Source organism: Nomascus leucogenys, chromosome 11 (genome assembly GCF_006542625.1).
Source record: "Nomascus leucogenys isolate Asia chromosome 11, Asia_NLE_v1, whole genome shotgun sequence".
In the NCBI taxonomy this organism is placed as follows: domain Eukaryota; kingdom Metazoa; phylum Chordata; class Mammalia; order Primates; family Hylobatidae; genus Nomascus; species Nomascus leucogenys.
The window spans coordinates 115,346,626-115,361,943 of NC_044391.1; the positions used below are offsets into that span (position 1 = coordinate 115,346,626).

The 15,318-nt window shown below is 43.0% G+C and overlaps 2 protein-coding genes across 4 annotated transcripts in view; both read right to left on the reverse strand.

The window, feature by feature from the left end:
- Nucleotides 1-406: 406 nt before the first annotated feature.
- GP5 (glycoprotein V platelet) lies at nt 407-4,871 on the reverse strand. The gene is made up of 2 exons (XM_004092909.2): nt 4,849-4,871; nt 407-3,884 (listed from the first exon to the last, which is right to left on the reverse strand). Exon 2 carries the CDS (start codon nt 3,880-3,882, stop codon nt 2,200-2,202), a length of 1,683 nt encoding a protein of 560 aa, XP_004092957.2. The 5' UTR covers nt 3,883-3,884; nt 4,849-4,871; the 3' UTR covers nt 407-2,199.
- A 2,632-nt stretch (nt 4,872-7,503) lies between these two features.
- ATP13A3 (ATPase 13A3) overlaps nt 7,504-15,318 on the reverse strand; it is an 84,469-nt gene continuing 76,654 nt past the window's right edge. For all 3 annotated transcript variants that reach the window (XM_030822985.1, XM_030822986.1, XM_030822987.1), the window contains one exon: nt 7,504-10,936. In XM_030822985.1, the coding sequence (XP_030678845.1) occupies nt 10,739-10,936 (198 nt within the window). In that variant the 3' untranslated portion in view covers nt 7,504-10,738. The remainder of the gene's footprint in view (nt 10,937-15,318) is intronic.

Sequence of the window (15,318 nt, forward strand, 5' to 3'; positions counted from 1 at the left end):
TAATTTTTGTATTTTTAGTAGAGACGGGGGCTTCACCATCTTGGCCAGGCTGGTCTCGAACTCCTGACCTTGTGATCCACCCACCTCAGCCTCCCAAAGTGCTGGGATTACAGGTGTGAGCTGTAATTTCTATTAAAATCCCAGCAGGGTTTTTCAATGGAGTTGACATACCGACCCTGAAATATTCATAGAATTGTAAAGAACCAAGAATAGAAGAAAAACAAGGTGGAGAGATGACCCTATACCAAAAATTATTAAAGCTCCAATAATGAAGACCATGAGTCTGGTATGGGATTAGACAAACAGACCAATGGAGAACCCAGAAACCAACTCCCACATCTGCAGAACCCAGAAACAAACGCCAGGATCCAGCTTTCCCGCTCCACATCCACCTGCTGGTGTTAGAGGATCCGTTGCTCTGGACTGTGAGCACAGAGCCCGGCCACACAGGGCTGAGGCCATCCGCAGGGGAAGACAGACTGATCGGAATGTAACCTCCAGTATGAGAAAGTTTCGACTTACCTTTATACACAGAGAAAAAAACCAACTCAAAGCTCTTCCTTAGAAATCATGATGCCAATAATAATTGCTCATCCTTTAGTAATAACAGCTAACATTCATTAACATGTATTGTCTGGAGGCCACTGGGCTAAGTCATTATATGCTTTATTGCCTTTAATTCTCACAAAAACTCTACGAAGCAGGTACTGTGTTATCCTTTTTTAAGGTTCAGGAAACCAAGGCTTAGAGAATGTAAGCAGGTGTCTTACCCAAAGTCCCATGCAGTTAGTAAGTGGTAGAGCTGGGATTTGAATCCACAGTTGTCAACTCGCCAGCCCCTGTTTTAACCACTGCCTCTCACAAGCACAGACATTCAATTAAAGCAACAAAGGTTTTACAGCTTTCAGTTGGAAGAACAAATGAGACTGTGACAGCAGCTGAACTAGAATCAAGCTTATCATTATATTCATGAATAGCAGTCACATGTTAGCTGCTCCATAAATGCTTGTAAAATGAGGTGGCAGAGTTCCAGGAAATGCAAATCAATCCAGTTTCAAAATGACACGTTGCATGGATGCAAAGCAAGTGGAAACTCACAGGAGGCTCAGGAAACATGCTGAACATACACTAGGCACCTGGAGGGAAGCCGCTGCGTTTTCTTCCTCTCTCAGCCTCACAGAAGTCGCTTACCCTGAGAATGCTCATGCATGAATGGAGTCCAGTGCCCTCTCAAGTAGCCCTCTCAAGGTCAGAGAGACATGAAGTGAGAAAAATGGGGCAAGGGAAAAAATGGCGAGAGCTCTACTTCTCAAATAAAAGTTGATAAAGAGGGCCAGGTGTGGTGGCTTACGCCTGTAATCCCAGCACTTTGGGAGGCCAAGGCGGGCAGATCACTTGTGGCCAGGAGTTCCAGACCAGGAGTTTGAGATCAGCCAGGCCAATATGGCGAAGCCCCGTCTCTACTTTAGAAAGTACAAAAATTAGCCGGGTGTGGTGGCACAGGCCTCTAATCCCAGCTACTCAGAAAGCTGAGGCATGAGAATCACTTGAACCTGGGAGGCGGAGGCTGCAGTGAACCGAGACGGCCCACTGCACTCCAGCCTGGGCGACAGAGCTAGACTGTAAAAAAAAAAAAAAAAAAAAAAAAAATTAGAGCGACAGCCTATCCTTTCCCTCCAGGAAAAGCCATCATCACTTGGATGGCATGTGTTCCTTTATCCGCGCATTGATTTCACAAACATTTACCGGCTTACTCTGTGCAGGAGACAGGCCCCGGCCTGGAGTTTTCCCCTTACTCAGTAGACACTGAAGAGGCCCCTCTTTCCACCAGACGCCACGCCAGGCACAGCGGGGCAAGGATGGGCCCGACACAATCCAGCGCCCCCGGCAGTGTCAGCGTACACCCGGGTGGGAGCTGGGGGAAGGCAGGCAACCACAGTTTACAAATGTAAACCTTAGTTTCCAGGAGCGGGCGGGGGACAGAGAGAGGAGGGGTTGCGGGCCTGTGAGAATGAAGAGCAACAGAGCGGAGAAGGGAGGAGGAGGGAGGAGGGGAAGGGAAGGCGTGGCAGTGAGAGAGAAGAGGAAGAAGAGAGGAGGAGTGGGGAGGGGAGGGAGAGCAAGGCAGCCCCGGGTCTGGATTCCCCTCCGAACCACATCTGGTCAGGTTCTAAGTAATTAGAAGATTTTCCCATTGACTTAACCAACAGCTCTCTCTCTGATTAATTTTCGAAAGAGTTGGCCAATTTTAATCATAGCAAACACGATGATCACGGTGATCGCGGCCTGAACAGCTAAAAGCAGAAAATAAAACCCCCAGAACGGGCTACGATCTTGACCTTTGCCCGTGGTCACCGACTGGGCCCACACCCAGGGTTCTGAGCTGTTGGGAGCCAAGGCTGGACGGACAGGGGCTTCCGAGGAGCTGTCCGCAGCGGGGTGGGGAGGCGGGCCCCGGGGGCCCGGGCACTCCGCGTCACCCCCCGGCAGGGCCCAGAGCTGCAGGCCGGCGTGCGCCCCAGGGCCTGCGCACCGTGGGGGCTCTTCCCGGCCCACGAGGCCTGGGTGCTGCCGCAGCCACCCCAGGAAGGGCCCCAGGCCACAGTCGCAGCGCCAAGGGTTATGCCCCAACAGGACCTCCGTCAGCCGGAGCAGAGCCCCAAACACGTCGCCAGGCAGGGTCTCCAGCTGGTTGTGGTCGAGCTGGACGCTCTCCAGGCTGCTGAGATTGCGGAAGAGCGCGCGGGGCAGGGCGCGCAGCCTGTTGCGGCGCAGGGAGACCTGGCGCAGCTTGCCGAGGCCGTGCAGCAAGTCGTCTGGGAGGGCGGTCAGGCCGTTGGAGTGCAGGGCGAGCACCTGGAGCTCGCCCAGGCCCTGGAAGGCGCCCTGCGGGAGCGCGCTCAGCCGCGGGCTCAGAGTCACCCCTAAGGACCGCAGGCGGCTCAGGTTGCGGAAGGCGGCGGCGGGCAGGGTGCGCAGCTGGGTGCGGTTCAGCCACAGCTCCTGCAGGCCCCCCATCTCCCCGAAGAGCACCCCCGGGAGCTCTGCCAGCGGGTTCTCGAACAGAGTCAACAGAGTCAAATTGTGCGAATGAAGAAAGAGCGCAGAGGGGAGAAACGCAAGGTGGTTTCTCGAAAGCGTCAAAGAACTCAGGTTTGGGAGCTGGTCGAAGGCCCCGGGTGCGATGGAACGGATGTGATTTCGGTGGAGCTGCAGCTCCGTCAGGGCGCCCAGGCTGTTCAACAGCCCCGAATCCAGAGACACAAGCCGGTTCGAGTGGAGCAGAAGTCTCTCAAGCTTAGCCTGTGCTCCAAGCAACCCCTTGGGCAGGTGGGTCAGGTTGTTTCCCGATAAATCCAACAACTTCAGGTTCCCCAGATTCGTGAAGAGCCTGGCAGGAAGGAAATCGAGCTGATTCTGGTTCAGAGCGAGCTCCTGCAGGTTAACCAGTTTCTGAAACATGTTTTGGTCAATGCCCCTCAGCGCGTTGTAGTCCAAAAACAACTGCTCCAGGAGCACCATCTTATCCAGCAGCGCACCTGGAAGATGCGTGATTTTGTTGCGCGACAGCCTGAGGGTTTTCAGTTTTATCAGGTCACCGAAGGTGCCGGGGGCAACGGCGGAAATGTGGCTGTCGGAGATCATGAGGCGCTGCAGGACGGTCATGCCACTGAAGCTGTGGTTCTGCAAGACGCCGCGGCCCATTCCGAAGAGCAGGATGTGCGTGAGGTTGGTGGGCAGGCCCAGCGCGGAGATGCGCGCCACGTCGGCCCCCGAGCACTGCGCGGCGTCCCGGAAGACACACTTGCAGGCTGGCGGACAGGGGAAGGGCTGGGCGCGCAGAAGCCCGAGCACCGCGCACAACAGAGTCCTCCTCAGCATGTCTGAAAAACCAACCGTGGGAGTGTGGTCAATACACAGGAGCGTTCGCGCCCGTGCTGAACCCTGGGATCCTGCACTTTGTGCAGAGGCACAATCCTTTCGCCAGAATTCTCACTCCCTCTTTCCTTAGGACTACAGATTTCCCTGCGTGGTGAAAAGACATTCATTCTACACTGCGTGGTCTCATTCTTTTGCTTTATTGATTTTCCACTCTCAGTTTAAAACATTGAGATTAAAGGGTTTTTAAGCTACCGAATAGCCAATACTTTAAAATCCTTACATAGAGAATTAAAATAATCATTCTCACATTCAAGCTCACAGACATCACACAGCAATGTCCATTGTGAAAACGGCTCTGCTCTTGACTTTATAACTTACCCTGCATTGGCTATAACCAACAGTCAAGAAGCGAACAGCAAAGTCTGCAGCCACCACCATCTAATTCTTTCGCTCACAATCATGCTATTTCCACAGTACCAAGTTACTCTATTAAAACAAAGGACACCCCCAAAACAGCGAACACCTTCAATCAACAGCCAACAAAAGCACATAATAATACCTATCACTTTACCCCATGCATTGTTCTCAGCGTTTTATTTATACTATATGCATTTAATCCTTACAATAACCTTAGGAGGTAAGTATATTATCCCTGATTCAAGGATGAAGGCACAAAGGCACAGAAAGTTTCAATAGTATAACTAGGGTCACATAGAATTTGAGGGTAGTATTTCTGACTTAGCCATAAACTTAAAGAGCTACTATTTCTAAGATGCTTAACTAAAGATAATACTCATGGCACTGAATTTTCTGTGAAATGCACACCATACTACTAATCTGCCAAAACAATGTTTCCTAAGCGAAATTTTACATAAATTGCTTCTCGTGCAATTGTACTTCTCACGCACACACAGACTAAAGAGCCCTCTAATTTCCTATACTAATGTTTAAAATATTTGGCCTTACCTGAAATGGTTCTGCACTCCAAAGCAACTGAAAGACTTAGAGCTCTGCATGTGATTCGACACTTTCCAAAGGAAGAGGGTGGTGTGCTTGCATCCTGAGGATAAAGACTTTACCAGAATAGGTCAGGAAAGGACCCTACCTCAGAGCCCATGTTCTGGTTTTTCATGACAAATATCTTCAAACTGAGAGACCCATACATAACCTGATTCCTACTGTCAAAGCCAAGAGCAGCGGGGAGAGTTTTTCCATAAATGGCACAATATAACTCTGTGATGCCAGGGAAGTTTAGTGATACAGCTGGATCATTGCAGTAGCCACACCCCTAGATGGCCACACTTCCCCTGGGTCTTCCTTTCATTGCCACATGGCCCTAATTTTCCACCTAGGTTTTTTTTGTTTTTTTTTTTTTTTTTGTATGTGTTGTTTTTCTTTCTCTGCTTAGCAATAAAGCTAAGAACATTCTCAAATGCTCCATTTTTTTTTCCTTTTGGGACTAATAAGGCTAAGAACATCTTTGAACATGTTCAATAATGGCATCGCTAGGTTGCAGGGTGCTTGCTCAGTTGTTCTTTTTTTTGGTGGGGGAGGGGGACTCTGTTGCCCAGGCTTGGGTGCAGTGGTGCGATCTCGGCTCACTGCAACCTCCGGTTCCCGGGTTCAAGCAATTCTCCTGCCTCAGCCTCCCAAGTAGCTGGGATTACAGGCACACACCATCATGCCCGGCTAATTTTTTGTATTTTAGTAGAGACGGGGTTTCACAGTGTTGCCCAGGCTGGTCTTGAACTCCTGAGCTCAGGCAATCCGCCCGCCTCAGCCTCCCAAACTGCTGGGATTACAGGCGTGAGCCACCATGCCCGGCCGCTCCCATGTTCAGTTTAACTTGGGAAGGTCAAACTGCTCTCCAAACTGGTTGTATTGGTCTACAATGACACCTACCATTTATGAGCGTTCCTGTGCTTTCCTCTCTGCCCACACTTGGTACTTCCTAATTTTTGCCATTTCTATGAAAGGTATCTCAGCATGGTTTTAACTTTTCCTTTCCCTGTTTAATGATGAACTTGAACACCTTTTCACATAATTAAGGCCCACTTGCACTTCATTTGAGAAAGTTGGGTTTCCTTTTGCCCATGTCTCTAGGCAAAACATGTCTATGTGTCTTTTGAGCACTCTGATAATGCTGTCTGCATTAAGACTTCTATCTTTCAAGACACCATAAAAAGGGGAAAAGATAAACCACAAACTAAAGATATTTGTAACACCTATAGCTGACAAAGGCTTAATATCAGAATATATAAAGAATGTCTACATCATGGGATCCGATCACCCTTTGATGTAGCCTAATGCAGTCAGAGCTCAGTAAAGGCTGGGTTGACTGAAATTACCTCCGAAGTCCTGCAGTCCTGGACCACAGGGAAGAGCCACTGCCTCTGCCAGGTATCGCGGGAGGTCTTTCAGTTCTGATCAAGGAACGCAATTCCAGAGCCCAGAACTGCTACACTGATGACCTGGTAAGTCCATCATGCATAGGCACATAAAGTGAAAGCCTCCCCACCCCCTTGCCCATGAAAATGCCAGGGAGCCAACATGACAGACTGGGAAGGTGAGCTGTGAAACAGTGTAAGATGCCTATGCCTCAAATTCTTGTGACCCTTCTTTAGCCTATTTCCCCAGGAAAACCTCCAGTCAGAATGGCCTCTACATTTTGTTCCTTAGGAAGACACTCTGATTGTCCAGGAAGGGAAAAGTAGGTATGGAAGTTGCAGAGAGTGGGGGAACACTCTTAGTCCATGCACTGAGCAAGTTGATGAGGTAATGAGAAGTATTTGGAGCAAGGAAGTTGACAGCTCCAGTGCTTCAAGTCTCAAGATTCTGTATCCATTACCAGGTCAGAAGTCTGCTGTAAAACAGTTACCTGGCTTGAGGGGCTTGGCTATTCAAAAGCAGGTCCACCTGGGTGAGATAAGCCTTTTTATTCTGAGGGAGACTCAGTGGGCAGGGCACAGCAGGGAGCAACCACACCCCAACTTGGACCACAGACAGTCTCACTCAAGCCCCTAGGACTCCCTGTCCCTTGGCAGTGATACAGGGGAAGGAGAGACATGCAGAACTGTGCCCACACCAGCAGGCTGTGGGGACAGGATAGGATCATACATGCCGCACAAACCATAGAGACTGTTAAGAACTTGAGCTAACCCCCCGAATTCATCACACCACAGCCAGCCACATATTCCCTAGCAGAGGCTCCATGTCTCCTGGAGCTGAGCTCCATGGAAACAACTCCCACCCACACACAAAGGTCCTGTCTTCTCTGGGATTTCTACAACCATTTTCTCTCTCCATGGTATTAGCTTTTGGTTTGATTCTCCCAAATATTAATAGATTATAAGTCCCTACTCTTCTATTTCACCATTTCCCTCAGACCTCCTCGCATTTAACATTTGGCTCTACACTGCATCTGACTGAGGGGTTCCCCCAGGATGCTCACACACACAGGGTATGGTATGCGGAATGTTGTTCTTATTTCCTTCAAAATCCAGTTTTTTTAAAAAACAAACAAAAAAAGGAAATGGGGAAGTATTATTAGGCAGGAAAATAAATCCACAAAGGGCAGTATTCATGTCACTAAAAAGCAAACGAAGACACAGAAAAAAAGTATTCATTCATTAAAATTTTTATTTTGAACAGCTTCAACCAAAAAAGGTTTCATAAGATTATTTACAATGCTGAATGTACAATTATGAATGTATGCTTTTTGACAAGAGGGTACCATTCTTGAGCAGCAATACAATTTTAAAAATATAAAGATGCAGTATCATTTCTGATATAAAGTTACTTAAAAAAATCCAAGGTCTTAGGGAATTCACAAATCATAACTAGAAGTAACTTTTATTAATTTAATGTACACATAATTACCAAATTTTAATACATTAAAAATGTGTAAATGCCCACAGACTGTACAAAAATTAACACCCCATTTTGTTAAAAGTTCCCAACCACCTCCCACCATAAATATACAAAAACCTATTTTTAGATATGTCAAAATTGCATGCATGAATATTTTCTAAAGCTTGAATTTTGCTTTTCACTGGATGTTATCTATAGCTGTTTTTGTAACAGACTACATAAACATTGATATATTATTTACCATGCCTTTGAAACTGTGCAGGACTTTCATAAACATGGGGAACAAAATAAATAGAGTAAAAACTGCAACAGTTTTGTTTAGATGCAAGTGCAATTTGGAAAGCTTTCGAATTTAAGGATTATAAAACTACTATAAAAGTATTTATTTTGTTGTTGGCTTAGCCACTTTTATTCAAGCATTATTTGCAGCATTGCTTTACAGCAGTTGGTGCTAGAAGATACAAAACTTATAGTTACCACTATTTATACTCGAGGGAGAAAAAAAACTTTAAACAACCCTGAGGGAGACACACATTAAAAATCTTGTTATTTATTTAAAAAGTTAAAAAGTTACATATCATTATTTAACAATTACTTTCCCAGACATTTCTGTCCTTTAAGTATGTGCATAAATAAAATTTAAATCATCAATATTCATCTTAATACATCAAAATAATATATGTACAGATTTTAAAATTTAGGTCTGTATAAACTCAAATAATTTAATGTGAAACTCAGAATCAAAATTACTATGTAATGGTGACCTACGAGAGAAGACTCAGTCTACCCATGGCACTGAGTAGAACCCACAGCTGGCTTCACAGGCATCCTTCAAATAACATTCTCAACGTGAATAACCCACCTTGTCTATATTCAAATCTAACTTCCTACAAATGCTTTTCCATCCACCTAAACACCTCATTCCTTTGAAAACAATATGGACAGATGAGATATAAAACCCTTATTAACTCTAAATGTTAAAAAAGTGAGGGGGGGTGTCAAAAATAGTTCTTTATGATCATGCTCTTAAAGATGTTAAATACAGTCTGATAATTGAATTTTTAAGCTGCTACTTAGCAATTACTTTCATTATATGCTTCAATACTTAAACCAAAGAATAAAATGCACAATTGTGGAAATCACTGAAGAATAACACAAGCATATTTGAAATGAATATGGAAATTATAAAATGATCCAGAGAATAAGTAACTATAGAAAATAGTGCTATTCACAGCCCAAGAGGTCTAAGATGCATAGCTTCATAGAATCATTCATGGAACAACTGTTATCATCTAATGTGTATTAACAGCATACTATACATTTGATGGAAAACTTTGATTATATTTTTGCAGGAATCATCAGTGGCAATAGCAGTAACAGTGATCCTGAGTGTAATTTCTATTTTTCTATAGTTACCAAACATCATCCAGGTCTTTGCAGCATAAAGAGTGGGAACCATTTGGTTCTAAAATTCTAGGTAAAATTTGGTAAATTTGTAAATATATGTTGGGAAAAGAATGATCAGCTAGAAGTAGAAAGCACAAGCAAGCATGTTACTGGCTCTGGAAGAACAGAGAACAATGTCACACTGTTTTAATAGTTTAGCGTCCGTTTTATAGCACGATCAGTTTTCTGTGTTGCGGTAACTGTGGGCATTGTCAGACTGCTGGATCCACCTAGAAAAGGCGTTTTTTAAAAGTTACCTTAATTTTGGCAAGAATTTAAATGTTAATCAGGCCAAACAGAAAGGTGAAAAATGTTTCTCCACATTCTTTTTTGGCTCAATGAATGTCAATTTTTTAACTTTATTTCCTCAATTTCTTTTCTCCCAGAAATTTCCGCATCAAATATGCTCATCTGTAACAATCCGATTCAAAATAGACATGTTCTGACCTCTGGCGCCACCTAATGGCATAAAACAAACTCATCAAATTCATATTGCTTTGAAAAAATGGCAGCCATTCAAATCCAATATTTTTTAAGCCTCATTATTGATAAGACAGAGACATACATCAAACCTCAAAAAATTTTACGAGGTAAAATTCTAACTTAAAAAAACTATTATCCTATGTCTTTAGGTAATTGAAAACATAGAAGAAATTTTTAAAAAAACATTTAAAGTAACACAAAGCCTGACAGAAACAAATGTGAAGAAACGTTAAAAGAGGAATCTACATCTACTGCCAAAAGAAATGAATCTTATTTCCTAGTGAAAAAGCTTCTACAACATTTAACAGAAGCAAATTAGACTACTGACACCACACACAGCACAGGAGCCATTTAAGAGCTTTGAGAGGCATCTCAAGAAGGCAGTGAAGCACCTTGCTGATTAGAAAAATAAAACCCAGGCAGTTTGTACAGAAAATATAAAATCAGAAATGGAGATTACCTGAGTTGTTCTATAAGCAACACCATAAACACTCATTCCTAACTCCAGACCATCACAGGGAATTGGCATATGTTTATATAGAATTCTTTGGAAGAAATATTGGAATCAAATGAACACAGGCTTTCAGTATATTTTCACTGGAGGCTAATTAACACTCATTTTCTTTTTATCAATCACAAATTTAGAGCCTGTATATAAACACAGACTTTTCTAACAAGGGGGTTGTGAGCATAAATGTGAAGGCATAAACTGGTCTCAAAAACTAATGTTGAAAAACCTACCAAACACCAAACTTCTCCTGTACCCAATATAAAGAATATCACTGAGAGTAACAATCAAGAAAATTCTGGAAATGTATGTAATATTTGGGTTACTGAATGAAGATACAGGACTTTATGGATTGACTGTTAATTTAACTGTTAGGACGGTATCTTTTTCTGTTTTTATTTTAAGGAAGAGCAAAGCTCTCAAATAAGTTACTATATCAGAAGGGACATAAACTGAAATAGTGCCATTCTGACACACAGGATCAGAAACTCCTAAAATCACATATTCCTGAATACTGCTATCAGCAATACCACTGAGACTGATTCACTGCTATGTTATGGTGATGATTTGACATGATCCATTCTCCTTAACTAAAGCTTTAGCTTCTGTGGTTGTCTGAGGTTTTGGTGGCCATTCTGGATCAACCAAGAGCTCCTGAGCCAGATACATGTACTTTGCCTTTGGTATCTTCTTTCTACAGCCCAGGGCCCAGGGTAAGCAGCATTTTCCCCACCGATCCACTGACTCCTAAGAAAATAAGAAAACAAAACAACAACAACAACAAAAACACCCCAGTTGATTAAAGGCTTGTTGTTTTCAACAGGTTTGTTAAAGCACACATTAGCAGAGAAAAATAAGAGGAAATGACTTCTGAGCACAACAAATGGGGGAAAAAAAATCCATGTTAAAAAAAGGCAGCTTTGGCCGGGTGTGGTGGCTCATGTCCGAAATCCCAGCATTTTGGAAGGTTGAGGTGGGAGGATTGCTTGAGCCCAGGAGTTCGAGACCAGCCTGGGCAACACAACGAAACGTGTGTTCTTTTGTTTTATTTTGTAAAGGCAGCTTTCAATTATTTAGGAACTGATTATTCTTTAGATTAGATTTTTTTGGGGGGATAACCAATGATTTACTTCATTTAGTTTTATATACCTATACTCTTGTGTACTAACACATTTTAAATAACTTGCAGATATGGATTCTTTACCACAGAATATCTAATGTATTAAGAAGAACTTTAAGCCATTCAGAAAGAGAAAACATTTTTAATATTTAATTTGAAAATCTTCACATTCTGTCCCAAACTATCTTTCGGTACTATTGCTCCTGGCAACTTAGCCGCATGATCATTTTTGGAAGAAAGCCGTGTACAAGTATCCTTGTTACTGTTAATATCATCTCTCAAAACATGAAGTAAATATCGTTTGGTCAAAATTAGGGCTTCAATCGTGTTTAATGTCAATTACGTCTTTTAAAACCTCATCCTTACTAATATAAAAAACAATACTGTTTCATAATGATGGTTTCCGTTGGTGCTCCATGACTGGAAAGGGGTATAAAACAAGTACTATTGCTTAGTATTATTTCATTGCAAAAAGCTCTGCTGTCACTGAAATCCTTCTATCAATCCTGATGTTTTTAGTGAATGTGGTCATAGATAAATGATCCTTGGAGAACAAGAAAGCAGAGTCCCTGGTTAATGCATAGAAATGTAAACTCAAAAGAGGGCCAAAAAGGGCCCTCAGAATTTGTCTCAATTGAAATTTGAAATAAATATAAATGACTACACCAGGACTCGTAGCAGTCATATTTACCTCTAAAAACAGCCACTTCGTAATGATTTCGGCTGTTGCTTCTCCAAAATGAAATTTAAATTCCAGATCATTTTGTTTTGCCAATCAACATATAACCCAGGCTACAACGAGCTCGAAATGAAGTAATATCACAAAGTAGAGTAGAACATAACTGAGATATATAGTCTAATGTTACCCAAAATGCCTCATGATTTTAAAAAGGCAAGTTAGCTATAGATGTATTTTGAAACATGTTTCTAACTTGGCCAATGGAGAAGAGCAAAAATACTTTAAAATTAAAGCTCTTAAAGCTTTTTCATAGTTCACTTGATAGCTCTTTCTCATCCAACTGTAACAACCATCAGGAACCTACTACTCTTCCCCTCTCCTCCCTGACCCCGCTGAGAGCATGGTAAACAGTAACTCACCGCTCTCAATGTTAAAGGTCTGCTAGCTTAAGTTTGTCAACAAAACACAATCAGCTGCACTGCTACCAAGAATTTAAAGGCAAAAACGGTGGACAAAAGTAAGCTACATGGCATTCTGGGGTGGGGGCAGGGAAAGTCTGAAGATTACTTGCCTAGTAACCTTTTTACTGTCATAACTAAAGAGAGTTACATTAGTATCACCTTAAAAAAAAAAGTCCACAGGAAAATATTTAGCATTAAGGTACAGAAGTCACTATGTATAGGATTCTTCAGGTGATCCAATATAACAGATAATGCCTTTCCAGTACAGGCACACAACAAACGGAGTATTTCATCTGAGATGACAGTTTACTACTTGGATCTTACTTTTTTCCCAAGGTGTCATATGTCAATCTAATTGTGGGGAAAAAAATCATTGCTCCTAAATCAATTCGAAAGCTGTCACTTTTTTTTTGAGATGGAGTCTTGCTCTGTCGCCAGGCTAGAGTGCAGTGGCGCAATCTCAGCTCACTGCAACCACTGTCTCCCGGGTTCAAGTGATTCTCCTGCCTCAGCCTCCCATGTAGCTGGGACTACAGGCACGCGCCACCACGCCCAGCTAATTTTTTGTATTTTAGTAGAGACGGGGTTTCACCATGTTGGCCAAGATGGTCTCGATCTCCTGACCTCATGATCTGCCCGCCTCGGCCTCCCAAAGTGCTGGTGGGATTACAGGCATGAGCCACCGCGCCCGGCCGAAAGCTGTCACTTTTAAGTAGCACTGTTAGATTAGCACAGGAAATAAACTAAGGTTGACTGTTGACTTTTTTTAGAAAAAAGCAGAAACATAATAGGACTTGTCTGTCCAAAGAGTCTGCCAGGTTGAAGGGCAATGCATAGCAAGCTGAGTTAAGGAAAGCCAAACACATACATATCTCAATTCATTGTTCCCTACTTGTGGAAAGTAAGTCAACCAACAAAATTAAAACTAATTTAATTGCAAATAGAACAACAACTGAATAGGATTCTTTTTACGCACTGAAAAAATATCCTCACAACCCTATTAGAAACAATGTACACCTGTCACAATTTTTAAAAAGTCATGAGGAACACTAAGGATCCCCCTACTGTACCATAATTGAAAACATTTTGTTCCTGTACCCTTACCTCCCCCAAGTATCATACACAAAAGTACACTATATGCAAGCATAGGTTTGTTAGTTTATAAACACAAACATACCACACACATTCTCAAACACAATATAATTCACTGGAAGAGAAAATAAAAGGTGCTACAGGCATGCTGGAATGAGAAGTCAGCCAGCGGGGAGATGATGATGGTGAAGGGAGAAAGGCAAGTACTGTGTAACACAAAGGCCATGAAACAGGGCATCGGGGGCATAGAATGAGCACGTGGGTCTCTCCAAAACATCTACGGCACAAGTCCCTAAAGCAGAACACAGTAGCTACAGCAACTGGATCTTTCAGTTTGTTTCTGAAAGGAATGCTTCAGTGACCAAATTTATCCCCTCAGAGAAGGAAAGAGCCTACCATGCATAGTTTAGCAGAGAAACTAAAAAGAACTTTCAAAAATGTCAAGTTTACGCTTAGCAATGTCTTTTAGGAAATGTTTTCATGGGCAGTATATAAAATAGAATGCCATGCTTGAAGGAAAAAATGTGATAATGGCGCTGTGGTTTTCATAAGTCTTCTTCCATACCAATCCTGAATATAAAACAAATACAGAAAATCGGAATTAACACTCCGTCTATATAAGCTCAAATAATATTCTAAGTGGCATAAAGACTACCACTACACCATAAAAACTACTTTTTTGGATTTTTCACCAAATAAGAAAACATAAATTGGGCACAAATCCTCAGGCATGATCAAATTACAGGTAGTATGATTCTAGTTCCACTACTAAGTGCCCTCAGTTTACCAGACACAAGGTAGGCACAAATGCTTCTAAAGAGAAGATATGACACAGATCTCCTCCAACAGGGGTAAAGCTTTATAGAAAACCACAGATGATGGGGGTCTCCGCTGAAGATTCCCATTCAGTAGGCAAAGGGTGCAGTTCAAAGCATTTCTGATGAATAATCTTGCTTGAAAATCACTGACATAAAGATTTTTTTTTTTTTTGGTCAGAGAGTAAGTATTAACACCTGGGGCTGCCAACTGTGACAACCAAAAATGTCTCCAGACACTGCCAAATGTCCCCTGGGGAAATCACTTCTGCTTGAGAACCACGGCCTTATGGTAATATGATTAACTAATGACTGGCTCTTGAAGAGCCACAAACATGAACAGTGAAGCAACACTACACACAGTAGCAGAGAATGAAAGTATGTCACTTCGTGCTGGGAGGTTATAAGAACTCTCTTTCCTAAAGCCAGTAAGTTTTTTAAAAATACACCTTAATCATGACCATAGAAAAGGAAGACTTAAATTCTTGTCTATTTGATGATTCTCAGAATCAGCTGACACACAGGGTGTGCTGGGGCCCACCTGCTGTGGACTACTCTCTACCTTCACTCTCCCATGAACACTTCAGAGGTAGAAACGCAAACTCTTAAATTAGAAGGGCAGGCCGAGTGTGGTGGCTCAAGCCTGTAATCCCAGCACTTTGGAAGGCCAAGGCAGGCAGATGGCTTGAGCCCAGGAGTTTGAGACCAGCCTGGGCAACACGGCAAAACCTCCTCTCTGCAAAAAAAAAAAAAAAAAATTACTGGGCCTGGGATGGCATGCACCTGTAGTTCCATCTACCCAGCAACATGGTGAAACCCTATCTCTACAAAACAAACAAACAAAAATTGCCGGGCATGGTGGCATGCACCTGTAATGCCAGCTACCCGGGAGGCTGAGATGGGAGGATCATCTGAGCCTAGGGGCTCAAGGCTACAGTGAGCCATCATCACGCCACTGCACT

What these genes read in the sequence shown, in the direction of transcription:
- GP5 (XM_004092909.2), bottom strand. Translation starts at nt 3,882, where the DNA reads ATGCTGAGGAGGACTCTGTTGTGCGCGGTGCTCGGGCTTCTGCGCGCC.